Below are 27,065 nucleotides of genomic sequence, written 5' to 3' on the forward strand. Positions count from 1 at the left end.
GGAATGCTGTTAGTCACAACTGTGTTAGCAGAAGACATTTTCCAGGAAGAGCTGAGCCATCTCCCATATAGTAGGAATAGCATAGCAAAGGATGAAGTGCACCATCTTTGTTGGGAGGTCGATGGAACCCAGGATTACTGAGTGTCCCTGAGAGCGTGACAGTTCTACAATCAAGTCCATTGATAAAGTAAACCAAGACTGAAGAGCTGTGGACAGAAAGGTTGGAGGAGACCTGTGGGTTTTGATTGTGGATTCTTAGTATGAATGCAAAGGCCACAGGACCTTATATAATCCTTTGTGTAAACTCATAGGCCTGGCCAGCATAAGCTCTTTGAGACCAGATTCCAAGTCTTGAATTGGCCAAAATGTTTCGATACCTGAAGCCTCAGTTGTCCATCTGGAACGTAAATACAACCCTTGTGATAGAGGACACCTTTCTGAAATCGGAACTTGGAGTCATGTCAGGTACCTGCATCATTCAGGTTATGGTGGCTCTGGGTTCTAAATGAGTCATTGGGGAGTGCGAGTGAATGGAGGATGTCAGACTGTTGCCAATCAGCCCATTGACAATGTTGGATTTATTGAGCTTGGCTGTAGAAGGCTCCTTGGCATGTTTAAATATTCGTCTTTGTTGGATAAGTCTTCCACCTTCCTGTTTCTCATCCATTGGCAATAGGTTATCACACAAAGAGGGACTAGTGAAGCTGGCATTGGTTAATTAAGGTATCTAGCAGTCCATAGCTAGTCCACGTCCTAGTGTCTATCAAGACTTGGATTGGGAATCAGGCTCCTTCCAGGAGGTGGCACCACTCCTTGAAAGCCACCTTAAAAGCCAGTAGCTTTTGGTCCCAAATTTCATATTTTTTCCTCTGGGGTTAGCTTCAAAGAATAAAAGGCACAAGGAAGAAGTTGATTGCGGGGGCGAGGATGCATGTTGAAAAATGTTAGGTGTTGGACTTGGTTGTAAATGGTTTAGTGGGATCTGGTTGAATCAGGAAGGGTGCTAAGGTGAAAGCCCTCTTCAATTGATGAAAGTCTGACTGAGCCTTCATGGACCAGGCCAACTAGGCCCCCTTGGGCAGGAGTGCCATGGTGGCTGCAACCAGGCTAGAAAATTCTTTAATAAATTGCCTGTAGAAACTGGTGAACTGCAAGAATTGCTGCACGGCCTGAAATATCCTTGGGTGTGGCCCAGTCAGATATTGCTGCCACCTTGTGTCGGTTCATGATAAGTCCCTCAGGTGAGACAATATATCCAAAGAATGCCAATGTGTCTTTATAGAATTTGCATTTCTTGAGCTTCATGTCGAGGTGGCTTTGGAGGAGTCTTTCGAAGACAGTATGCACATGATGATTGTAGAGGGCTTGACTTTTTGTAGAAAAAAAGGATATTGTCCAGGTAAATGATGACAGATTGTTCCAGCATGTCCCTAAAGATGTCATTGATGAAATACCAGAAGGTCACCAGGGTGTTGCACAGCCCAACTGGGCTGCATAAGGGGAGGCAGAGAGCAGCAGTTCCTGACGCAGACCTCACAGCCCAGCCTAGGTGGGGAAAGTGACCTGGATGCAGGGAACCCTGGCGTTGCTCCTCGCTTCCTCCCCCTCACAGCCCCTTAGCGGGCATGGAGGAATGATGGAGCGGTGAGCAGTATCTGTGGGTCACCACTCACCCCACCACCACATATTCCTCTGCCAGGAGGAAGCAGGGAGGCTCACAGCCCTACACTTGGGCGGGGTTGGGGCTCACAGTCACACGGGTGGCAGCGCTCCAAGCTCACAGCCCTGCACCCAGCCAAAGTCAGGGCTGCTGACAACCCCGCATCCAGCCAGGGTTGGTGCTGCTCACAGCTCACGACTACCACATAACCACATTGCAATCTCCTGATGGGTTGCAACCCCTAGTTTGAGAACTAATGATGTAGGCCAATGTGTTCATACAAGAAAATTTAATAACCCAATGTAGCCATACAGGAATTTAGTTTCACTGACCTTGTAAAATACAGTATTCATAAAATTATTACAGATCAGTATTCTTAGTTATTACATAACAGCTCCACATGTGCCACATCTTGTACAGAGATATTTTGACCATCTTCAAAATTCAAAAATATATTTACCCGAATAGAACTATTGCAGATTCATCGGAAAACAAAAGAGCCATTTATTTCTTGTATCCAAAATTTTGTTGGAAGGAGCCCTCCATACTGATAAATTTCAGTTCTCCATGCAATACCTGGGCATATATAATCTAATTTTTCATGGACAAAAATCACCCTTATTCTGAAACTCCAAAACGACTCAATAAATTTTCCCCAAATGAAAAAATGAAATAAAGTCTGACAGGATAATCCCAGCAAATCCAGAGAATCCCCTGAGGTGGTGCTAGTATTAATACATTTCATGCAAATGGGAACAGCTTTCACAGCTTTCAACAGCTGGCTTCCTTTTTATCAAATCATAATCAGTGAAATATTGAGACAGGTGTTTGTAGATAGATAGATACATTATTTTTCAATTTTGAGTCAGTGAACTATATGTACAAGTTTGCGTATTATATATAACATATATACATTTTAAAAATACAGTCCAGTAAAAGATTTACATGGATTTATCAAAGGAAAATAAAACCACTCAGACTGCATTTCATCACATTTTTTATTCCTAAAGGTTTTGACCATCTCAGCAGCATGCCTTTGCCCATACTCTCAGCAATTTTAATGCAGCTTTCGGCACTGACCCTGCAATCAAATCTGTGTGTGTGAACCTTATGCTCCTATGGAGTCCTGTTGAAGACAGTGGGCTTCCACGGAGATGGAAGTGTCAGCAGATCCAATTGCCAGTAGTAATTTTTTTTTTTACAGTATATTTTTAGGAAAAATGAGGGACTCTAGGTGTTGAGTGTTTGTACAAGTAGAAACTATTTTAGATCAGACATTATACTGCTGAGATGGGTTAAAAGAACAAGTGGGCTATTAAACTATAAAAGTCAAACACGTCATTTGAAATTCCTTCTTTTCATGCTGAAAGTCTGTCTTGTTCCTTTCTGCATGCAATTAGTGGATATTGATTTCAATAGAACTAAACCTTCTATTCTACACAAATAGGCCAAGTTACATCCAGATTGCTGAATCTCCCCCTCCCCTTCCCAGCCAGTAGTTTTTCTCCTGAGTATTAGAACATTTTGTAGGGATGATGGGTGGGAGGTGATAACCTCAACCACTATATGGTAATGGAGGTCCAAGGTTATCTTTTACACCCCTTACAGGTAAATAGAAACAGATATGCTGCAGATATAAATTAAAGTCAGTCAATGGAGAGCAACAGTGTTTTTATTCCTATTAACCTGACATTCCTAAATGTATGTAAAAGTGTTAAATTAGCAAATGAACAATACAACATTTGTTCCAAGAACCGAACGTTGTGGTGTCTTTTAGGAATACATGAAAGATGACTTGGGTTTATCATAAGACAAACTGATACCTGTGTACATGTATCTGTCTTTTGTGTTTGTGTAAACTGTCTCATATATGATGATATGGTATGTTGTAAAGGTTTCACCAATGTAAATTAGTGATTTGTGCATTGCAAGTGGCTATATAGCTCATCCCAAATAAGTGCCAGTAAAACGTTTATATCACACTACATCAATATCTATTCAACATTTGCTCATATATTTTACAGAAAAACAAATTTAGAAATATTTGAGTTTTTAAAATTATTATGGGAACTTTCACTCATCTTGCTCTATCTGTAACACTAGGTGTGTGTGATATATATATATATATATATGTATTTATTTGGGTATCTATATCTGCTTTATATCTATAAAGAATGAGAGTTCATAAACAACTATTACTAACTTCTGCAATTCTGTGAACTAATGGTATCGTTTTAAGCTTTTTGAGGCAGGGACAGTGCCTTCTTTTGTGTTTGCACAGTGCTAGCATATTGTGGGTGCCACTGGAAATAGATAATGACTATTACATATGATATTTTTATTGGCAGCACCCACAGTGTAGTAGGTGCCGTATAAACATAAAAGGCCTGATTCTGCATTCCTTAGGTAATTAGCATTTTCCACATCTAACCACTAATAAATAGAACTGGCAGGGAAACAGAATTTTGACCCATGAAAAAATTCAATATTTCACACAAAAAATCTTGATGAATCAGAACAAAAAGTGAAAATGTTTCATGGGACTGAAATTCAGAGATATTTTGTTTCATGAGCACCAAAATAAAATATGCTCCCCAGAATCCCATGTTCCACAGCAGCCTGCCTATCAGGCTATTGGACTACCCAGTTTTCTATGCTCCATGGCAGTGGTTTACCTACTTACCTACCTATTTACCATTGTGGGCCGCACATACAGCTTTTTATGTGTTATGTGGGCCGCATCCATACAATATATATACTACCTGTATGGCCCTGCGGATGTCACATGGGCTGCAGCTGTGTGCTGATTGGGCCACAAGCAGCCCACAGGCCACAGTTTGAAAACCACTGCTCCATGGGCTGTCCTTCTCCCTGGGCTGCCCGGCTCCTGAATTGGCTAGGCAGGCAGATGGCCTGCTAGGGAGCTGGCTTCCTGGAAAGCCAGCCAGTCCAGGAAGCCAACACCCAGGGAGGTGGGCAGCACACCCACTTGCCTACAACGTGGGAAGCTGGACAGCTGAGGAGCCGTTTGCCTTGGGAGCCAGGAAGCCCACTCACCCAGATCACCTCTGTAGATCCTTCTTCTGTCACCATAAGTGGTCCCTTCACCTGGAGGTTCCCAGATTCATCTCCCAAAGGTGGGGGCCTCCCCTGGTGGACCTGTTCGCTACTAAGCAGAACAAGTAATACCATCAGTTTTGCTCAATGCGCGGACACAACCCGGGCTCCGTCTCTGATGCCTTTCTGCTCTCGTGGACAGACCAGCTACTGACAGCAAGTCAGTGTTCGCCCATGAGATGATGGTTTGGTTTCTTAAGGGCATGGAAAAGCTTTATCATCCAGTCCGTGACCTGCCCCCTCCACACCCGCATGGAACCTAAACGTGGCTCTGTCGAAGCTCATGGGTCCCCCCTTCGAACTGTTAGCATTGTGGTCCCTGCTATTTCTCTCTGGGAAAGTCGCCTTCTTGGTGGTTATCACCTTGGCCAGAAGGGTCTCTGAGATCAAGGCCCTTATGTCAGAACCCCCACCTACCTGGTATTCTTCAAGGACAAGGTTCAACTGCACCTGCATCTGGCCTTCTTGCCAAAAGTCGTGTCATAGTTCCATAACAATCAGGTCATTTTGCCAAGAAGGCTAACAGCATATTGGGCTGCCTTAGTAGGAGCATTGCCAGCAGATTGTGGGAAGTGATTATTCCCCTGTATTCAGCACTGGTGAGGCCTCATTTGGAGTACTGTGTCCAGTTTTGGGCTCCCCACTACAGAAAGGATGTGGACAAATTGGAAAGAGTCCAGTGGAGGTCAACAAAAATGATTAGGGGTCTGGAGCACATGACTTATGAGGAGAGGCTGAGGGAACTAGGCTTGTTCAATCTGCAGAAGAAAAGAATGAGGGGGGATTTGATGGAGGTAGGACTGTTCTCAGTGATAGTAGATGACAGAACAAGGAGTAAAGGTCTCAAATTGCAGTGGGGGAGGTCTAAGTTAGATATTAGGAAAAGGTTTTTCAACAGGAGGGTGGTGAAGCACTGAAATAGGTTACCTAGGGAAGTGGCAGAATCTGCATCCTAAGAGGTCTTTAAGGCCCGGCTTGATAAAGTTCTGCTGGGATGATTTAGTTGGGAATGGTCCTGCTTTGAGCAGTGGGTTGGACTAGATGACCTGCTGAGGTCCCTTTCAACCCTAATCTTCTATGATTCTATGAGCAGCCCAGAGAGCTAGTTAGCTGGGAAGTCAGCCAACATGGAGAGCCAGCCAGCCTGGGAAGCTGAGTGCCTGGGGAGCCAGAGATCCCTGGAAATCCATCCTCCAATTGGGAGTGCCAGGGAGCCTTGGGAGCTGGGTGAGATAGTAGGAAGCCAGCCAGCCTCCCTGTGTGCCTAGTTTCTATGAAACGTTTCAAGAGAAATGACATGGTTCTATAGAATATTTCAAGTCCATCAAATCAGCATTTTCTGATGAAGAACTGTTGAGCTGGAATTTTTTTGATCAGCTCTATTAATAAAGTGATCTAATTATGTGCATCAGTGTTTTTAATCCAGGATGGTGGGTTGGTTGGTTGGTTGGTTGGTTTGTTTGTTTGTTTATTATTTTTAGGATGAATTCTGGAAATGAATATAAGAAATATTACACTTCTCTTAAGGGGCACCAATTTTTTATAAATACTTTTCTCCCACTCTACAAGTCAATATATCTAATTTGTCTTGCCTTTATGAAATCATCAAGTTGTCAATCTCTGTCAAGCTCATGGATTCTCTTTACCTTCAACTAATCCTTATGGGAAAAGTACCCATATTTTATTATCTCTGGTGTCCAGATTTTTTTATTTTGTTTATTTTGTTCCTTATTTCTTAGATCAAAATTTTGTACTCTCTAATTTCTCATGAATGTGTTTTTCCTTCTTGCCAGAATACATTTGTCGTATCATTTTTAAATTCAGTTTTATTTTTTAAAGGAGGGGAATCAAAATATTCTAAAGTGTATTGAAAGTTTTATTTCATGTCTTTTTAAAACCAGGTTATCTTGCTCTTATAGACTCCCCTTCAGTAGTTCCTTTCTTTTCATCAAAGAAATTAAACAAATGCTTAACTACTTTGGTGCCTGATTCTGTGCTTTTAAGTCAAAAGCACAGCAATGGGAGCTTTACCACTGACTTCAGCGACCACGAGATCAAGCCCTTGCTGAATAGGGATAGACTGATATATGCTTGTCAGGGCCTAATTTACTACACCACACTCAGGTTAGAAATTGCTGGGTTTTGTCACCAAAATTCAGATTGTGTGTTCAGTAACTGCTGTCTCTACAGTCCCTTCATGATGTCCAGAATTACAGAATTCTAATTCATGTCTCATGAATATCATTATAGTTTACCTTATTTTAACATTGAAAAAATAACAAAAATAACAATAATTTTGAATTTTGGAAAAAATATACTTTCTCTGGCTTATGTACAGAGAAAAATCTAGCATTCAAGCAGATATCAGAATGTGCATCAACTATATATGATACATTTTTTCCCAATTATTTTCAGAGCCAAATTTTGTGTCATCCTATGACATTGGAAACTTCACCTACTTCTTCTTCCGAGAGAATGCAGTAGAGCATGACTGTGGGAAAACAGTCTTTTCCCGGGCTGCTCGGGTGTGTAAAAATGATATCGGGGGCAGATTTTTGCTAGAGGATACCTGGACAACCTTTATGAAGGCTCGTCTGAACTGCTCTCGCCCTGGAGAAATTCCATTTTACTACAATGAACTACAAAGCACTTTCTTCCTGCCAGAATTGGACTTGATCTACGGGATCTTTACCACTAATGTGTATGTAACTTGCATAATATTTTTTTTATTGTGCTGTTTTATTCAGAGTAAAGTTGAAGGCTCTCAAGCTCTCTTCTGGGTCACATGTGGAAGGGATATTGTGTAAGCAAATGATCAAGTAGTCTACCTAGTCCAGTGTCTGGGCTCCAACAAATAATGGTCAACACCAAATGCTTCATTTATAGGCTGATGTGTGAGTGCAAAAGAAAGGATGCATACCATTTCTTTCCAACAGTGCAATATTTGTCTTTAAGATTTGTTTTGTCATCTTGCTCCTTTAAATAAAAACTTTATCCACTTTGTGGAGCCCAGCAAGCTGAAAGTGAAAAGTCAGGAAGCTCTTCTTAGTAGAATAAAACATGAAATGTATTTGAGGGAAAATATTTTAATTATAGTTGTCATGGAAGAACCCACGGGGGGGGGGGAAGGGGGGGGAACTACTTCAGAAATCATATGAGGTTGACCTCATGGAGTTGGAAATCCATTCTTCTCTCCAAGTGGAGGGGCCTGCAGCTTCACAGAGTGGCGAATTCACAGGGTCTGCAGATCCCACACGTTCTGATAAGCTGTGAGGGAAGCAGAGAGTGACCGTGCTGGTCCTTGCTCATTCCTAAGGATGGCCCTGCTCTATGGGGTTACCCTTTCCCCATGAAAGTTGGCTTTATTTGAAGACTTGCTGCCACTAGCTACTTTCTGCAGTGACTGCCCATTATACCGTGTCCATGGAGGATAGATGCTGCACAGAGCAGTTAACTGGTTATGGTCAGGAAACATTGTTTTTTCTGTGAAAAATTTCAACATTTTTCCCTCCATCAATTTTTTTCTATCATTTTTTTATTTACATTGAAACCCATTAAAAATGAAAAATGGATGTTTCCCATGGAAATTTCTGGTTTTATGACATTGCCACATTCTTTTTTGTGGAAACAGTTCTAGATTTAATGCTGCCTCCCCAAGCTTGAATCCCAACATGTGTTTCTCCATAGATCTCCAACCATATAGTGCGATTGTGGAGAAGCTACATGGTCTTCCAATGAGGGTGAGGAAAATGCCCCTCTCCATCAGTGGAAATAGAGGGGACCATCAGGACCTACTGGGCTGCACCCAGCTCTCCACAATCTGGGCATTTTAATAACAGTGATTTTGGTTTGGATTATCTCTAAAATTGCCACCTGGTGGATGAAAATGTTTCTGTTTGTAAAGATTAAGAATCGTAGCTTCCTTCCCTTCCCGCATCCATATAATGGGACCACTGAATCCAATGCCATGGCTGCTTCATGAATTGATTATCTTTCAGACAATCAGAATCTACAAACAATGAGTCTGAGGTCCTTAGTGGGCTCCAGAAGATCCAGTAATGATGAGTAGGATGTCTGTTACAGAAGTTTACATAGATGAGGGTTTAGCATATTTGATGATAATTGCTTGTGTACAAATGCATAATATGACATTTACTTTCATCTGCTAGTTTTTGTTTTTTGCAACAAGACTGACAAGCATAAGGAGTCAAAGTGCTCTTTTGTTATGGTTGTAAATCCATACTGCTACGCTGTTTGTTCAGTCATTGGCAAGTCTGATCCCCAGGGATTATTTTCTCTTCCCATTAAGTTTGAACAATATCAATTTGAAGCTTCTACAGTAGATTTGCTTTCTAAAGCCTTGTTTAAACAACAGAGTAGTTAGAAGAAATAAACGTTATGTGGACCACTTGTCAGCAGTTTTGCCCTCAGTGAGAGTTTGTGTAACTGTCTGCCTGTTTCATTATCTATCCATTTATCTAACATTGTGAAAAAAGACAACTCAGGAGTTTAATTCCATGAGTTATGTGTATTGTTAAAAGAGTAAAGTCCAGAGCTTAATTCACTGTTAGCTGTTAGGCATTCAATTTATTTTGCTTCTGTTAAAAGCATTTTTATAAATATTTTAAAACCTTCAAATACTGCAGTTCTTTTTGGAGTTAGTTTTATTTATATTTTTTATGCCAACACAAAGTTGTAATTTGCAGCTGAGTCCCATTTTAGGAGTTCTCACAGATACTGTATGCAGATCTATATTGCTTACACTGTGCAGAATTAACACACTGTTGTACATGTTTCATTTTCAACTTGAAAATAGGGGAATGATATAACTGGCTTGGCCAGTGTTTAACTCTCTGAGCAGGTGACTTTACAGAGTGTTCAGTTAGAGTTACTTGGTTATGGGCTTATTTTACCACCCAGCGGGCACTTGTTGGGTATAATGATATTGTTGTGCGGAAGACCTGGGTCTCTTGGAAGTCAGGTCTGTTGGTTTCTGATCCCGCAAGAACTTGGGAATATTTCAAAGGGAAAAGAGTTAGTCTCTGTCACAATACAACTGGCTGATCAGAGAAGGAAAAACATTGATGGATAGTGAGATGCCCTTATTTGGAAGAATGGTGGCTTTGATGCATGAAATCAAGTGTTTAAAAGAAGAGGATTGGGATTTAGGATTTCCTGAGTTTCAGTCCATGTTCCTTCAATATTCTGGACAAGCCACTTTACTCATTTTTAGTTTTCCCACCTGAAATGTGGAGATGATAATACTTCCAGTATGTATCACACAGGGGTGTTGTAAAAATGGCTTACTGTTTATAAGGTGCTTTGAAGATGAAGAGCTTGATTCACTCACATGGGTGCAGTAGTGAGCAAGTTGCTACCTCTTGTATTCATTGGGGTTTTAGCAACTTTGCAAGTATTTACTTGCCCACCCTCAGCTGGTAGGCCAGGGCAGCTTTTAAGTCCAACCAGGATATCTATGGTCTGCTGAGAGGAGTGGTTGAATCCTGGCCATGACCCCTGGCTGGCCCCACCCATGTTGTGATGTACTAATAGAGTTGCAGAGTTAATGAGGGGAAATTTTTGCTTTTTCCGGGCAGTAAATTGATTCCTTGATGTCTTTATTTATCTTATGTTTTTGTTTTGTTTTGCAGGAACAGCATAGCTGCCTCAGCAGTTTGTGTTTTCAACTTGAGTGCCATAATTCAGGCCTTCAATGGACCATTCAAATATCAGGAGAACTCCCGCTCTGCCTGGCTGCCTTACCCCAATCCCAACCCTAATTTCCAGGTACTTACACAGAAGGGAAGGACACTAGTTTTTAACAGTCTTCTTTAAAATGTAGCACAGTTTAAAGGTATCAAGGTATAGACCGTGAGACAAATCATTGGAGTTCTCTACCTGGAGCCAGTCTGGTTACTGGATAAACAAATCTTTTCAGATAGATATCAGTGAAATGAGCTGAAAATATATAGACATTACGAAACACTGGCATTGATAATTGGCACAATATATCCTTCCAATATGTTTTGCCCAGATCCTAACAAAGAGTCTTTAGCCGATTTATAGCTTTGAGGGCACAACTATCACTTGATTGGTATAAGGAGTGCCCTTCTCAAGTGCTCACTAATTTAATGTACCTTTAGCAAAAATTGCTTGTGTTTCAGTGTAACAAGGAATAAAAATAAAAATAGTTTGTGAAGCAGTGTGTCCCTTCATTTAAACTTGTTAGCTGTAGTGTAGCTAAAACCCAGTACATCCCCTGAAAATGACTGACAAATCTGATCCCATATTGTAAAAGTAATTAGTCCAAAGGTGGGTCAATCTGTGAAACTTTCTAAAAAAAGAAAAAGAAAGGAAAATTTGAGATAAGTACAGATACATTTTTCTATTTTTCCACACAGAAAGTTCCACAGATCCTAACAATAAGATTTTATCAGCGGTGTGGCTCCAGTGGGAGAAATAGAAAGGCAAACTATATAAAATAACTAGTTACAAAGTTAACTTATTTTTGTTGTGGTACAGCATCTTTCACCTGATGTTGATGCTTGTATGTCTGACTTGTAGAATTTAGTGAAGGTGTTGAAAGAAGACCACATGCACGCCTTGCACATCTTCTTTTAGGAGGAGGAAGATCTTTACATCCATGAAGTAGAATCTCCAGCAAGGGACTTGCGGCTGGTTTCTACTTCTTTTGTGCTGCTTGAGTGATACAAATGAAGCAGAACAGGGCAGAGAATCTGCCCCAGATTATTATTTAGAGCCCCATGCCCTTTTTGTAGTAATATGTTTAACCCTCAGGTTGAAAAGGCTGGACACCACTTGGGTAAGATAAACTGCAAACTCAGTCTATATTTATATAGAGCTTTTGAGTTTTTGGTATTTTGAGTGTGAAGATTTCACATGGAACAGAATAAGTATAAGTATAATTAGGCAGCCCAAAAAGAAATTTGAACAACTAGCAGAAGACACAAGTACATCAGAAGACACAAGTACATCAGAAGCAGGAAGCCTGCCAAACAATCAGTGGGGCCACTGGACAATTAAGGTGCTAAAGAGGCACTCAAGAAACACCAGACCATTGCAGAAGGGCTAAATGAATTATTTTCATTGGTCTTCACTGCAGAAGATGTGAGGGAGGTTACCACACCTGAGCCATTCTTTTTAGGTGAGAAATCTGAGGAATTGTCCCAGGTTGAGGTGTCGATAGAAGAGGTTTTGGAACAAATGGATAAATTAAACAGTAATAAGTCACCAGGACCAGATGGTATTCACCCAAGAGTTCTGAAGGAACTCAAATATGAAATACAGAACTACTAACTGTGGTATGTAACCTATTGTTTAAACCAGCCTCTGAACTGGATGATTGGAAGACAGCTAATGCAATGCCAAATTTTAAAGAGAGCTCCTGAAGTGATCCTGGCAATTACAGGCTAGTAAGTTTAACTTCAGTGCCAGGCAAATAGGTTGAAACTATAATAAACAACAGAATTATCAGACATATAAATGAAGGTGATACGTTGTGGAAGAGTCAACACTGATTTTGTAAAGGGAAATCATGTCTCACTAATCTATTAGAATTCTTTGAGGAGGTCAACAAACATGTGGACAAGGATGATCCATTACATATAGTGTACTTGACTTTCATAAAACCTTTGACCAGGTCCTTCACCAAAGTTAGCAGTGATGGAATAAGAAGGAAGGTTCTCTCATGGATAAAAATACCCCTACAGTTAGGAAGTTTTTCCTTATGTCAAAACTAAATCTCCTTTGCTGCAATTTAAGCCCATTACTTCTTGTCCTGTCCTATTCTTTTTAAAGTCTAATTTAGACATTCTTGGTCACTTAACCTGAGCTGATGAAGTGAGCTGGGTGAGAAACATTTTCCCTGTCCTTTTAATATTTTTGAGCTTTTGAATTTTTTTCTAAAATCAGGATTAGAAGTCAAAATCTTTGAACAAAAAAAATCAATTGGGGTGATTTCAAAAATGAAGCTGGTTTGAGAATTTCATAACCTGTTTCCAACACTTCCCCTGGTTAAAAGACGGGAAACAAAGAGTAGGAGTAAATGATCTGTTTTCACAGTGGAGAGAGGTAAATAGTGGGACTGGCCAGGAATCTGTACTGGGATATGTGCTGTTCAGCATACTCATACATGATCTGGAAAATGGGGTTAACAGTGAGGCGGCAAAATGTGCAGATACTAAATTACTGAAGATACTTAAGTCCAAAGTTAACTGCAAAGATTTACAAAGATCTCACAAAACTGAGTTACTGGGCAACAAAATAGCAGAAGAAAGTCAGTGCTGATAAATGTTAAAATAATGCACACTGGAAAACATAATCCTAACTATACACACAAAATGATGGGGTCTAAATCAGCTGTTACCACTCGAGAAAGAGATCTTGGAGTAATTGTGGATAGTTCTCTGAAAACAACCACTCAATGTGCAGTGGCAATCAAAAATGCTAACAGAATGTTAGGAACCATTAAGAAAGGGGTAGATAATAAGACAGTAAATATAATAATGCCACTATATAAAGCCATGGTACACCCACATCCTGAATATTGAATGCAGTTCTGGTCCCTCCTCCCCTAAAAGATATATGAGAACTGGAAAAGTACAGAGAAGGTTATGGAGAAGCTTCTATATGAGGAGAGATTAAAAAGACTGGGTCTGTTCACCTTGAAAAAGAGATAACTAAAGGGGAGGTATGATAGTTGTTGTGGTAAGGTGGCCTTCGTGTTCCCGTGGGCCAAGCGCTTCTTTTGGTGCAGCGGGCACAAAATGGCCACCTGGGGTTCCCAGCAGTCCTAAAATGGCAGCCGTCCCACTTCTGCCCCGTCTCCCTTCGGGCCTTCACCGGCCGAGCAGTGCCCTCGGGATTCTGCAGTGGGGTAGGGGGTGTCTGAGCCCACCCTCTTCTTCGGACACCAGCCCAGAGACCCTGGCTGACAGCAGTGGCTGGCTGCTGCTTTAACGCACTATGAGAATCTTCCCTCTGGGCTGCTTCCCTACCCTGGTTTCCATCGGGGCTAAATGGCCACTCCAACGGCCAAACCTCCCTGCATTTCTCTGGCTCCTTGCCGCTCGCAGTTCTCCTGCCCCCCGTTCTTCAAACTCCCAAACCTCCCAACTCTCCCAGAAACTCCAAACCCTCCAGATTCCAGGAGCCCCCTGCCTGGCTGGCAGGGAGCTTTTATCTGCTCCCAGGCAGCCCTTAATTGGTCTCAGCTGACCTTGGCTTCAGCTGGCCCTGATCAGCTTGAAGGAAACCTTGGGCAGCTGCTAGGGGAATAGGGCTTTGATCAGTCTTGGCCTAACATAGCGCCCTTCTATTACCCTCCGGTAGCCCCTTCACATTGTATATAAAATCATGAATGGCATGGAGAAAATGAATAAGTAAGTGTTATTTACCCCTTCACATAACACAAGCAGTGGTCATCCAATTAAACTAATAGGCAGCAGGTTTAAAAAAAGAAAGGGAAGTACTTCTTCACACAACGCATAATTAACTTGTGGAACTAATTGCCTGTATATGTTGTGAAGGCCAAAAGTATAACTGGATTAAAAAACAATTAGATAGATAGGTTCTTGAAGGATAGGTCCCTCAATGGCTATTAGCAAGATTGTCAGGGATGCAACCCCATACTCTGGGTATTTTTAAGCCTCTGACTGCCAGATACTGGGATTGGATGACAGGGGATGGATCACTCAATAATTGTCCTGTTCTGTTCATTCCCTCTGAAGCATCTGAATTGGCCACTGTTGAAAGACATGATACTGGGCTAAATGGACCGTTGGTCTGACCCAATATGGCCATTCTTAAGTTCTTATGTTCTTCAGTTTGGTTGCTGTGAAAAGCTCTCTCTTTTCATGTACACTTATTCCTTAACTCCAAATCACAGCATTTTTCAAGTCAACGAGATTTTTTCAATATAACAGTGGATACTTAACCACCTGTTTTACTGCAGTTTAAGGGAATGGAAACAGCATGATATACTGCACAGTTTTAAAACATGAAATTGTATTATGTCCCATTTTGTGTAGGCATCTTTGCAGCAAAGTTCCAGTATTTAGGGCTGTATCCTATCCCTCTGTAACAAAGTGCTTAAACTGTAAATTGTAGCAGATCTCCATTTGCCATGAGTGATACCAAATTTCTGCCTTTTCACACACATCTCTTTCTTTGCTCTGTGGATCTGGCTGAAGGTGGGGTTTGTGGCTCCATACTTCAGAAACTTGCAATATCAAGGTACATCAAAGAGCTAGCTCTGTCTCTGAGGTCTTTTAACCATTTTATGTTATTCAGGGTGCTTCACTGTAGATTCAAAACACCTATTTTGAACTTCCAAGTGATTTAATGATCTGAAAGGACATTGATCTCCTTCCTAACAAGTAATGTTTTATTTTGTAGTATATTTATGTTTGTGATAAAAGATCAGAGTATTTAGACATATAATCTTAAAGAATCCACATTGAATTTATCCCTGAATATTCAGCTTTTAATAAATATGAGCCAAATGTATGTAATGGGAAGGCTGAGTATGGCTCATTAGTATATTAGATGCATCAAAATGTTGTGATCTTAGGGTTGTAAGAGGCTGGCACAGGCATAGCCACTCCTGCAATCTATCACCCCATCAATATTTTCCATACTAGATCAGTCAGATGCTTCTCCAGTATTAAATCTGATAGTCCAGTAATATAATATACTTGATTTTTGTGCAATGAAACATTATGCCGTAGAGACTGCAGCATCTTTGTCATAGTTTAGTGGGATTCACACAAACTATTTGTCTGTGGTAGATAAGGTTGGATGAACTTTTCATTTCCATTAGTTTCAGATTTCTGTATGAGCCTCAAACTCTCTCAGATGTGGCAAACGTGTAAGAAGTCAGGCTGGAGCCCTAGCTCTGTCTCAAACTCTTTCCCTCCATAGCCTTTGTTTCTACCCTCTCTGCACAAGACATTCTCTCACCAACAAGGCTAAAGGACCACACATATTTGTGTCTTACTGAGGTGTCAGGTGGCATCCAACTCCTCTTTCCTGCCTGACGTAGTCAGAAAACACCCTGTTGGTCCACTCTTTCTCCTGTGCTTTTATGGGCCAGTGTCCTGCATACTTATAAAGAGGGGAGGAGGGTTCCCTTCACAAAACTACTGCCCTCACATTCCCTCTGTCCCCCAATCTATAGAGGATATCTTCAGGGGAACTAGCAGTTATGAATCATTTCACTTTTAGCTTCACCTGTAGTTTTGGGATTTGAATAGATCTGAATTTAGAAGTGAATCTCATAGTGCAAAATCTGAGAAACTAAACCTCCCAGTTTGGGCTCACCAACACCATTCAAACCCAAAGTTGCAGAGTTTTGCGCAGCATATTATCTAGGCTATGCTGTGATTCAGCTAATTATAGTACACCATGGGTTTTATAATATAGTCACAAAACTTTCACATCACTAACATGCATGGCACATGCTACAAAATACTTTACTCTTCTCCTATATATGAGTTACATATTTTTACATAGATTCATAGACTTTAAGGTCAGAAAGGACCATTATGATCATCTAGTCTGACCCCCTGGACAACGCAGGCCACAGAACCTCACCCACCCACTCCTGTAATAGACCCCTAACTTATGACTGAGTTATTGAAGTTCTCAAATCATTGTTTAAATACTTCAAGATACAGAGAATCCACCAGCAAGTGAACTGTGCCCCATGCTGCAGAGGAAGGTGAAAACCCACCAGGGCCTCTGCCAATCTACCCTGGGGGGAAAATTCCTTCCCAACCCCAAATATGGCAATCAGCTAAACCCTGAGTATGTGGGCAAACCAGACACCAGGAAAGAATTCTTTGTAGTAACTCAGAACCCATCTAACATCCCATCATACATACTAAAGCAATTACAAGATAACTATCCACTTTGCATACTCTGGAAAAGTGAAGGATTAAAAAATGTGCCAAATTAATTGCCATATATTTTGCTCAGTTGATTCATGCTTGGAGGTGTCTCTTTTGTAATTTCAGAATGCTGGTTGGGAGGAAATGTTTGCAGTTTTCCTTTACATAATGAGAACAATTCTGGAGCAGTATTTTATTTTCCTCTGATTAATAATAATACAGTTAGGTCTCCATGTAATCGATCCTTTGCTTTATGAACAAGTGCTTCAGAAACTGACATAATTCCACATAATATTCCTGTATGCTGTGTTTTATATCTGATCTTTTTCAGACAGCTGTGATAAAACGTATGTGATCAGTCGTGTCTTTAGGACTACATCTGTATGGATATAAAAGACAGCATGTTGTTAACCTAATATGAAAGAATTATTCTTCCTAGCTTACCTTTTTCTTCAGTTATTATGCAATTTAATGTGACATTGTTATAGCCTTATTCTCTTTTGATCAAACTGATCCCTCACAATACAAATGAAGATGACATACTGATCTGGAGAATCATCCTGTTTGGACTGCATCCCGTAAATCGATCCTATCCCCCCTATATATATATACCTTTTTTTTTTATTTACAGTGCGGTACAATGGACCAGGGTCTGTACGTGAATCTGACTGAGAGGAATCTTCAGGATGCCCAAAAATTTATTCTAATGCATGAGGTGGTTCAGCCAGTTATTCCAATTCCTTACTTCATGGAAGACAACAGCCGATTTTCCCATGTGGCAGTGGATGTGGTGCAGGGCAAGGACATGCTTTTCCATATCATCTATCTGGCCACAGGTATGGCTTAATGGTTCTGAGAAAAATGTAGAAAGTCATGGATCCTTTTCAATGGTCTATGCATCAGGTCTGAAATACCTAAACCACCCAGGACAACTGGTTTGTAATTTGACAGCATTAATTGTGCTCTTCACCTCTTCAAAGTATATAAGCTGAGCACCAGACATTTTCTGGTGTGTGTGTGGTTCTTTTGTACAAAATGTGAAAAATTGGGCGCTGTCTCCCCTGCATGGATGTTAAGCGGTTAATTTTCCAGTTGCTGGTTTGGTGGTTCCCCTTCTCCCCCATGCTTGCTCTACCACGTTGAAAGGGCAAACCCCACTTGCCCTGATGGAACAATATGCTAGTGACTCCAGGAGTGGTATCTTGCTGAGTTTCTTTGCCTCTTTCTTGGTTTTTGCAGCATAGACTATGATTTCACTCACAATTCGTAAAGTGTTTTGGGATGTTTTGGTATGGAAGATGCTACACAAATGCCGCATATTATTATTATGATTGGTATTTCTATTTCTTTTTTCCCTCATTTCTCTACTGCTTCAGCCAGCACATATTAGATGAGAAATCCCTTTTCAGCTCATCCCTAAATAATTTATCCTTAGAAAACTTTATCTCCTACTTGCCTACTTAGCCTTTTGCACTGAAGTTCAGAAATGAAAGAAAAATGTTCTTCTCTTAAGAGCGTCATTGTCTTCTTGTCTATAAGGATTGTAGTAGAGAATGCATTTTTGTCTAAACCTTTTCAAAGGTAGTTGAGAGTGTGAGAACTCTTTCTAATGAAGAGTGCTCTAATGCGGAGTGGGTCCTTGGCTGCATTATTCCACTGATTGAAATTCAGATGCTCAAAGGTTGATTTGAGTAATAGCAAGTATATAGCCTAAACCTGTGAACCTTTCTTCACATAATTAGTCTTCACAGAACCAATCCCATAGACATCAGTGGAGGACTATTTAGGTTAGCTGTAGTTTGTAGGATTGGTTTTATAGTTAGTACAGTAGCAAGTGTGGAGAATTTAGGGAAAGAGCTCTTAATTTAAAAAAAACCCCAAAACTATGGGCTTGAATCTGCTCTCATTGAGCAAACTCCCTTTGATTCTGGTGAGAGCAGGATCCATGTTTTTTGTTATAAATCTCCAAAATTATAGCTTCTTAATGAAAACTCTTAATGAAAAACATCTTGTTCTTTGGAGCACTGTGGTTCAATGCACAATGTGATTTTCTTTAGATACTTCTGAATCCAAGCAATAAATCCATCTTTTATTATGACCCTGCTTCTTTTTGAATATTATTAGGACTCTATGTTATAATTTGGTGTTTTCAGCTGGGACAGTGCTTTCTGAAGTACTATAATGGAATATTAAGCTTACTCGTATAGAAAACGTATGCCATGCAATAAAAGTCTTTAATAGGCTATAACAGCACAAGAATTTGGCTAAGTATAGTCAAAACAATCCAGTGTTTGATAAACTATAGTATCTTTAGTGAAATCATAGCCATACAAAATGTTTATCCTGTGCAACCCCCTTGATAGAAATTGGATTACAGAAACACATTTGAATTGTTTTTATACTGGGTGGCTATTGCTGCATTGAGAGAGATTTGATCCCATCATAATGCCAGTATCTAGAATGATGTAATTTCTCACAGTTCCTGATTGTCTCCATGTTTTTAATTTTGTTCATTGTGCTTTCTGTTATAGCTGATTTGGTAAATGAGGGCCCAAAGTTTTAAGGCTTTCAGGCTGGCTAATGAACAGTCCTATTCATTAAAAGGTATACGCTGTTTTTATGCACCTTTCATGCTAATAAATTAGGGATGGATCCTCCAGTCCTTATTCAGGCAAAATAATTTATTGAATTCAGAAGCTGTTGAGAGCACTTAGCCTCTCCAAGCAGCCACTTGGCACCTTGCAGTTGTGACACTTATATGTTGAAAGAGAGAATGCGAGAGTGCGCACATAACTAGAGCTAAAGGTGGAGATTCAGCTTTAATTTTAACGTTACCAAGTGTGTCAATATGAACGTTGAGCCAAAACCTTGTTGAAACCTAATTGTTGCATTTAATTTCTTTGGTTTTTTTAAAAACTATCATTTACATGAGAGACCGGAAAGATTTTTAATTTTTACTTTCTATTTTTTTTTAATATCAGGAAAATAGTATGCTATGTGCTTTGGTAAGGGCTTGCCAAATTTCACATTTAGGGTTTTTTTTTTCTATCTAGACACTCTCATAGTTCAAGACAACATTCCAATTTGTAGTTCACACCAGACTTTCCCCCCCATTGAGTAGTAAAGCCCGATATCGGCTTCAGCTCTTATGGCAAAAACATTATGTCTGCATATTGTACAGTCTGCATTTGAAATGACAAATCAGTTTGGGATGTTGTGTCCACTCAGATACGGGACAGGATAATGATTCCTTGTCTTGATATTTTGCCTGTAGTAGGTGCTTCATGTTGCAAAACTAATTCTTAAGTTGTTCCACTCTAAGTTTTGGACTGTCCTGTTTGTATGTTTGTACAAGGGAAAACAATCCTGCTCATGAGAAGGACCATGGAATTTTCTTTCTTGTCACAGAGGGCAGTACAAAAGGCAGTGAGGCTCAAACCACATCATAGCAAATTTAGATTAAATCTTAGGAAAAACTTCTTAACTGTAAGACAGTGGAACAGTCTGCCTAAGGAAGCTGTGGAAGCTACTTCACTGGAGGTTTTCAGAAGAAGACTAGATAGCCCTCTGTCTTGGATGGTTTAGCCACAACAAATCCTGCATCTTGGCAGGGTTTTAAGCTAGATAACCTTTGCGGTGCCGTCTAACTCTTTTGATTCTATTCAATTCACTCACTCGTGACCTCAGCATTCAAGGCATATGGGGCTGTATCAAACTGGTGCTCTGTGACTCTGTTATTCCATACCATGGCATGATATCTTTTTTACTTCATGTTTCAAAAACTAAGTTGTTTGGAAGCTCTTGGGGGGTTGTCTCTCAATGTAACATACTGAAAAAAACAAATGTATTGTAGTTATATTCTAGGGACAAAATTGACCTGTAGGGAGGAATGAGGCAAAGGCGGACTATAGGACAGGATGGGAAGAAGGTGGAAAACAAGTCAAAGGGTTATAAAACTGTTTTCTAATTTTCCCTTTCCAAAGTTTTGCATCCATATTTTTGGTTGGTTGGTTGGTTTTGGTTTTTGAGTTTTTTGTTTGGTTGGTTAGTTATTTGTGTATTTGTTTGAGTGTTTTTCCTTTTCTTTCCTGTGCATTTTGGAATTTTTCTGCTTCTGTTAACGGAGGTGAGAAGCTGAGATGAAGCATCTTTTTCAATGACAAACAGCCTGAAAATTCTGAGTTTAGGAACCAGTGAGGGCAGAGGAATTATAATAGCTAATCAGAATTGAGAAATGTGCATGCTCACAGCAGAGTTATTGAGAAATAATTGTATAGTGATTATGCAAATCAAATACTTGGTGTCAATTAGATGGTAATGTTTTGTGTAAGTGGGAGAAACGGGACAGTCAGGCATTAGTATGTGTATAGCGTCCCTGTATTCTTATTGTCTCAGTAACTCCATTTCAATATATTATATTTTGTTTTATCTAATACAAGAATGGGGTGGGGAATCTGTCCATTAATTAAAATATTTAACAACCCTTCTAGGTTTAGACCCCAGTCCTGCAAGCACTTGTTTAACTATATTTACATGAAAAATCCCATTGCTTCAATGAGATTACTCATCTCAAATTACACACGTGTGTCAGTAGTGTTGGGGCTTTGGGGGTTATTTTCTTGAAATTTTTCATATTAGTAAATCTGGTGAATTTCTGAAATATAGAACAGTTGTTTGAATCCTGTTTCCGTTATACTTGGTGTTTTTATACATTTTACTCTTTCTGTTGCATTCCTGAAATATACAGGAGGCCTCCTGTAGCTAATTTAATCCTGTAAATCTCCATGGTTTTAGAAAAGGCTGTTGAAAATGGGACTTAAGTATCTGCTTTGTATTTCAAAGGTCAGGAGCTCAAATCCTGTGAAAGTGATGCCTTTTTAAAAACTTTCTTTTGTCAGTGAGATGATAGATTAATTAATTCTCACCACAACTAGAGCTAACTGGTTTCTCATTCCTGAGGTTCATAAATGTGCACATGAGGGCTCTGAATTGGAATGGTGGGACCAAGTTAGACCCCGAACACCTGACTAAACAAACTGCAATGTTTATTATGTATAGTAGGTATCACATCTTTATATATTTAACTTGGCTAATATATATATTTATATATGTAACTTGGCTATTTTTTTTCATTTGAAATGTCCTGCATCAATCTAAGTATTTTCTTAATCATTTCACTGCTTATAAATTCTTTCTTTCATTCTCCTGAAATTGTTAATATTCTTTTTTTGATGTTCTGTTCCAGTCCAGCTGCCTGGGTTCTAGTTCCTCCCAACCAGCAGATGGAGACAGAACACTCACACAGTGATGACGTTGGACCCTCTTGTATAATAGATTAACAGATTTAAAGGCCAGAATTGATCATTAGGTCATCTAGTCTGACCTTCCATATAACCCAGGTCATAGAATGTCTCTCTTCGAGTGATTGCTCATATCCATTCCATTATAGGTGTGTGCGTGCCCCGTGCACAGATTCCCGGAACTTTTTTCCCCTTAGCGAGCCCCGTAGGGTTGGCTCAGGCGCCCCCTGGAGTACCGCGCTCATGTTGCTGTACATAGGGCACCACTGACCCTGCGGGCCCTCAGTTCCTTTTTTCCGCCTGTGACGGTTGCTGAAACACTTGCCTCTTGCTGTTGCAAGTAGCACCCCTTTAGCATTTAGTAGTTTATTGTTCGAGTTGAAGTTGTGTTAAACGTTGTTGATAGTAAGTAGATAGTTGCCCTTAGGGGCTTGCGGTTGAGCCATGCCCGGCTCCACCGGCTTTAAAGCCTGCACGTTATGCGCTCAGGCTTTCCCCATGAGTGACCCTCACGATCGCTGCCTCCGATGCCTCGGAGAGCAGCATAGGAAGGACAGATGCAAGATCTGTAAGGCCTTCAAGCCCCAGATCCAGAAAGAACGGGACTCCCAGCTGAAGGCGATACTGATGGAGTCTGCACTCCGCCCGGACTCCGAACCATCCTGATCTCCGTCGGCACCGAGCGTCTCCTCGATGCGGAGCTCTCCGCTGGCACCGGTACTGAAGTCCTCGGTGCCAAAGAAAAGTGGCTCGAGGCCGCACGCATGGACTCCCCCCTGCGACCGGTAAAGCAGGGGGTCACCCAGGAGATGCCCCAGCTACGTGCCGTGGAGAGTACTCCGGCACTGGCATCTCCTCGCAGAGAGCCTCCCCCTACTCCTGGGGGTGGGGGAGCGCCTCTGCAAGGGCTGTCGACACCGGAGGCGTTTGCAGCGGCAGGCGCCCTCATGGGCATGCCCACGCCTCCGTCCCCCCCCTTGGCCGAGAGTGCAGGGACAGGTGTCTCGGGGTAAACCCGCGCTGGGTGCCCCTGGTGGGTGGAGGGGACAGGAGTCGAGGTCTCCCCCCAGACGGTCTAGGAGGGTCGAGAGTGCGGGCTCCCCCCTAGCTCCGACTCTGAGTCGTCGAGCTCCTCGACACCGCGGCACCGAGGGCGGTCGAGAGGTACATGCGCGAGGTGACGCCGCTCCAGTTCTGCCTCGCGCAGGGGTCAGAGCTCTAGCTCTCGTACCGTGGTACAGAGCCTGGCCCGGCACCGATCTCCAACCCTGGTGCGCAGTCCGACGCATGGACGGCACAGGTCAAGATCCCCCGCAGGTAGTCCACGGCATCGTCAGGCACCGGCCACTTCGGCACCGACCGCTTCGACACCGGCCGCCTCGGCACCGCACAGCCGATCACGCTCCGGTCGGCACCGTGGCGACATAGATGGCACCGCTCCCAGTCCCAAAGTGGGAAGCATCGCTGCAAGAGCTCGAGGAGGAGGAGACGGGCATCATCCAGCTCCTCCAGCAACTCGTCCCCCCGATGGCACCGCAGGCACTGGCACCGGTGGTCGCTCTCGTCATCTTCATTGTGGGGCCTTTCACCACCCAAGAGCCGCAAACGTAGATCCAGCAGCTCTGGATCCCAGGGCCGCTACCTTGAGGCGACCCAGCAGACATCCATGCCTGCTCCGGCGTGGGCCCAAAGCCCCTGGCAGTGGCCGTACTGGGGGCCTTGGGGTACCCAGGTGGGTCAGGGTACCACCTCTGTCCACTCGGTGGCCCAGCCAGTGCCTCCCCCTCTGAGTCAACTGGACCAGGGCCACCCATCTGATAAGGGTTCGGACCCAGAGGAGGGTCCCTCCTTGGGGCCCCTCCTGCAGTCCTCCTCCTCGTCCCCAGACGATGCGGCGGCCAGGGACCACAGGGCTCCCCTTTATGACTTCAAAGCTCACCAGGACCTTCTTAGAAGGGTGGCGAGCAACCTCAATCTGGAGCTCAAAGAAATGTCTGAGGAGGAGGACCCCCTCTTTGGGGTGTCTGGGTCGGCAGGGCCATCAAGAGTTGCCCTGCTGGTGCATGACAGGGTCATGAAGTTAGCTAAGGCCCTTTGGCAGACCCCATCCTCGGTGGCCCCCACCTCCAAGGGCGCTGAGCAGAAGTACTATGTTCCCAAGGAGGGTTTTGACTTTTTATATACCCACCCTGCCCTGGGGACTTTGGTGGTCGACGCCGCTAACCAGCGGGATCGGCAGGGCGGCCAGGGCAACACCCTTAAAGACAAGGAGAGTAAGAAACTGGACCTCTTTGGCTGCAAGATGTATTCTATGGCGGCCCTGCAGTTGAGGATCGCAAACCACCAGGTGCTCCTCAGAAGGTATAACCTCAACTTGTGGTCCTCGCTGCAGAGGTTTGCTCTGGTGTTGCCCCCAGACCAAGTGGCGGATTTCGCCACTGTCACCCAGGAGGGCGCTGCGGTGGCGGCAACTGCCTTACAGACTGCCAGTGATGCGGTGGACTCCACCAGCAGGGCCATGGCTTCAGCCATCGGCATGCGACACTGCTCCTGGCTCCAGACATCGGGGCTATCCCAGAAGGTCCAAAAAGCCATCCAAGACTTACCATTTGATGGCGCTGGCCTCTTTTCTGATTAAACAGACAGAAAGCTCCATGCCCTGAAGGACTCCCGGGCTACACTGAGGTCCCAAGGGCTTTATACCCCGCAGGCCTCGAGGTGTCAGTCTTGGCCTCAGGCCCAGAGGCAGCCTCAGCCCCCTCCTAGGCTGCCCCCCAGACCCACCCAACCCAGGAGAGGTTGGGACCGGTACCGGGCACCCAATTGCTGCGACTGCCAAGGATCCTCAGCAGGATCCCAGCAAGGCCCAGGTAAGGGCCAGAGTAATAATAAATGTAAATTTTGATGGGGAGCACGAGGGTGGTACTCCTCCTTTCCCCCTGGATCTCTCCCGGCCTTTTGCCCACAGGCTCCAGCCACACTACGCCGAGTGGGAAGCTGTCACTACGGACCGTTAGGTCCTCGGGATAGTCCTGCGGGGCTATGCCCTGCAGTTTACGGCCTTCGCCCCGGACTCTCCCCCTACCCCGTCCCTCTTCAGGGACCCCTCTCACGAGCACCTCCTCACACAGGAGGTCAACTCCCTCCTCCTGCTTGAAGCTGTGGAAGAGGTTACTTCACAGGAAAGGGGAAGGGGATTTTACTCACGGTACTTCCTAATCCCCAAGGCCAAAGGGGGCCTGAGGCTGATACTAGACCTGCGTTGTCTGAACAAATTCATCAGATACCTCAGGTTCCGCATGGTTTCTCTAGCCTCCATCATTCCTACCCTAGATCCAGGGGATTGGTATGCTGCCCTCGATTTAAAGGATGCAATTTTCATATTTCTATCCTCCCTGATCAAAGAAGGTTCCTCAGGTTCATGGTAGCTGGCTGCCACTACTAGTTCTCGGCCCTGCCCTTTGGCCTCTCGTCAGCCCCCAGGGTCTTTACAAAGTGTATGGCAGTGTTGGCGGCCCACCTGCACCGCAAGGGGGTCCAGATCTTCCCGTACCTGGACGACTGGCTGATCCGGGGCAGGTCCAGGGCCCATGTGAGGAACAGCCTAGCACTCACCTGTGCGACGTGCACCAGACTGGGGCTGTTCATCAACGAGCAGAAGTCCACGCTCACCCTGGTGCAGTGCATAGAGTTCATAGGGGCCACCGTGGATGCCACCCAGGCCAGAGCCTTTCTCCCACGGCCTTGATTCGAGACCATGGCCGCCATAATCACCAATCTACACAGGTCCCCCACGACAACAGCCAGGCACTGCCTCCAGCTGTTGGGACATATGGCGGCATGTACGTATATGGTGAGGCTGGCTCACCTCAAAGTCAGGCCTCTCCAAGGGTGTTTGGCCTCGGTATATGTACCAGTGAGGCATTCGCTGAACAGGGTGGTCACTGTCCTCCCTGGATTGGTGGAGGGAACCGGGGGAAGTTCTGAGGGGCGTTCCCTTCAGAGACTTGGCTCCATCAGTAACTCTGATTACGGACGCCTCAGATGTGGGATGGGGGGCCCACATCAGCAGCGACCTGAGCACCCAGGGGCTCTGGTCAACAGACGAGAGGTGTATTCACATCAACATCAGGGAGCTCAGAGCAGTCCACTTGGCCTGCAAGGTTTTCCTCAGATTCCTGAAGGGCAGAATGGTTCAGGTCCTCACGGACAATACAGCAGCCATGTTCTACATGAACAGGCGAGGGGGGGCACGCTCCTCAGCTTTGTGCCAGGAGACCATCCGTCTTTGGGACTTAGCAGTGAGGCACAACTTTCATATATCGGCCTCTCACCTCCCGGGGGTCAGGAACGACGAGGCGGATCGCCTCAGCAGGTCGTTCTTACCCCGCCACGACTGGTCACTGCACCCAGAGATGGTGACTTCGGTTTTCCAAAAGTGGGGGGTTCCCCAACTGGACCTGTTCGTGTCGTCCTGGAACAGGAAGTGCCCAAGTTTCTGCTCGCTCCGGGGTCGCGAGCCGGGCTCCCTCTCCGACGTGTTCCTTCTAGACTAGACGGGGACCTTCATGTATGCATTTCCCCCCATTCTGCTCCTGCCCCAAGTCCTCTTGAAAATCAAGAGAGACAGAGCGGACATCATACTGATTGCACCTGCGTGGCCGAGGCAGCACTGGTACAGCATGCTGCTCGACCTGTCTATCGACACGTCGATCCTGCTCCCGAGGCGCTACGACCTGCTCTGACAGGACCAGGTCACCTGCTGCACCCGGATCTGGACTCCCTCCATCTGACAGCATGGAGACTCTGCGGCTGACGGAGGGAGAAAGAACCTGCTCCATATAGGTCCAGCAGGTTCTGCTGGGCAGCAGGAAACCTTCCATTCAGGTGGTGTACCGGGCGAAGTGGAAACGGTTTACCTGTTGGGCGGAGTCCCGGGGCATCCCACTGAGCGGTTCGCCCATACAGGCGATTTTGGAGTACCTACTCCATCTAAAGCTCCAGGGTCTAGCACTGGCCTCCCTGAAGGTGCACCTGGCGGCTATTGCGGCCTTCCACCAGCCAATGGAAGGCCGATCC

At 43.6% G+C, this 27,065-nt stretch overlaps 1 protein-coding gene across 3 annotated transcripts in view; it reads left to right on the top strand.

Moving 5' to 3' along the window:
* The window catches only part of SEMA5A (semaphorin 5A), a 546,230-nt gene that overhangs the window by 329,145 nt on the left and 190,020 nt on the right, over positions 1-27,065 (top strand). For all 3 annotated transcript variants that reach the window (XM_067529505.1, XM_067529521.1, XM_067529514.1), the window contains exons 8-10: positions 7,193-7,478; positions 10,429-10,564; positions 17,318-17,522. In XM_067529505.1, the coding sequence (XP_067385606.1) occupies positions 7,193-7,478; positions 10,429-10,564; positions 17,318-17,522 (627 nt within the window). The remainder of the gene's footprint in view (positions 1-7,192; positions 7,479-10,428; positions 10,565-17,317; positions 17,523-27,065) is intronic.

The sequence above is a fragment of the Emydura macquarii genome, unplaced genomic scaffold (assembly GCF_026122565.2).
Source record: "Emydura macquarii macquarii isolate MOO-44397 ecotype Brisbane River unplaced genomic scaffold, CSIRO-AGI_Emac_v2 contig_320, whole genome shotgun sequence".
In the NCBI taxonomy this organism is placed as follows: Eukaryota; Metazoa; Chordata; order Testudines; family Chelidae; genus Emydura; species Emydura macquarii.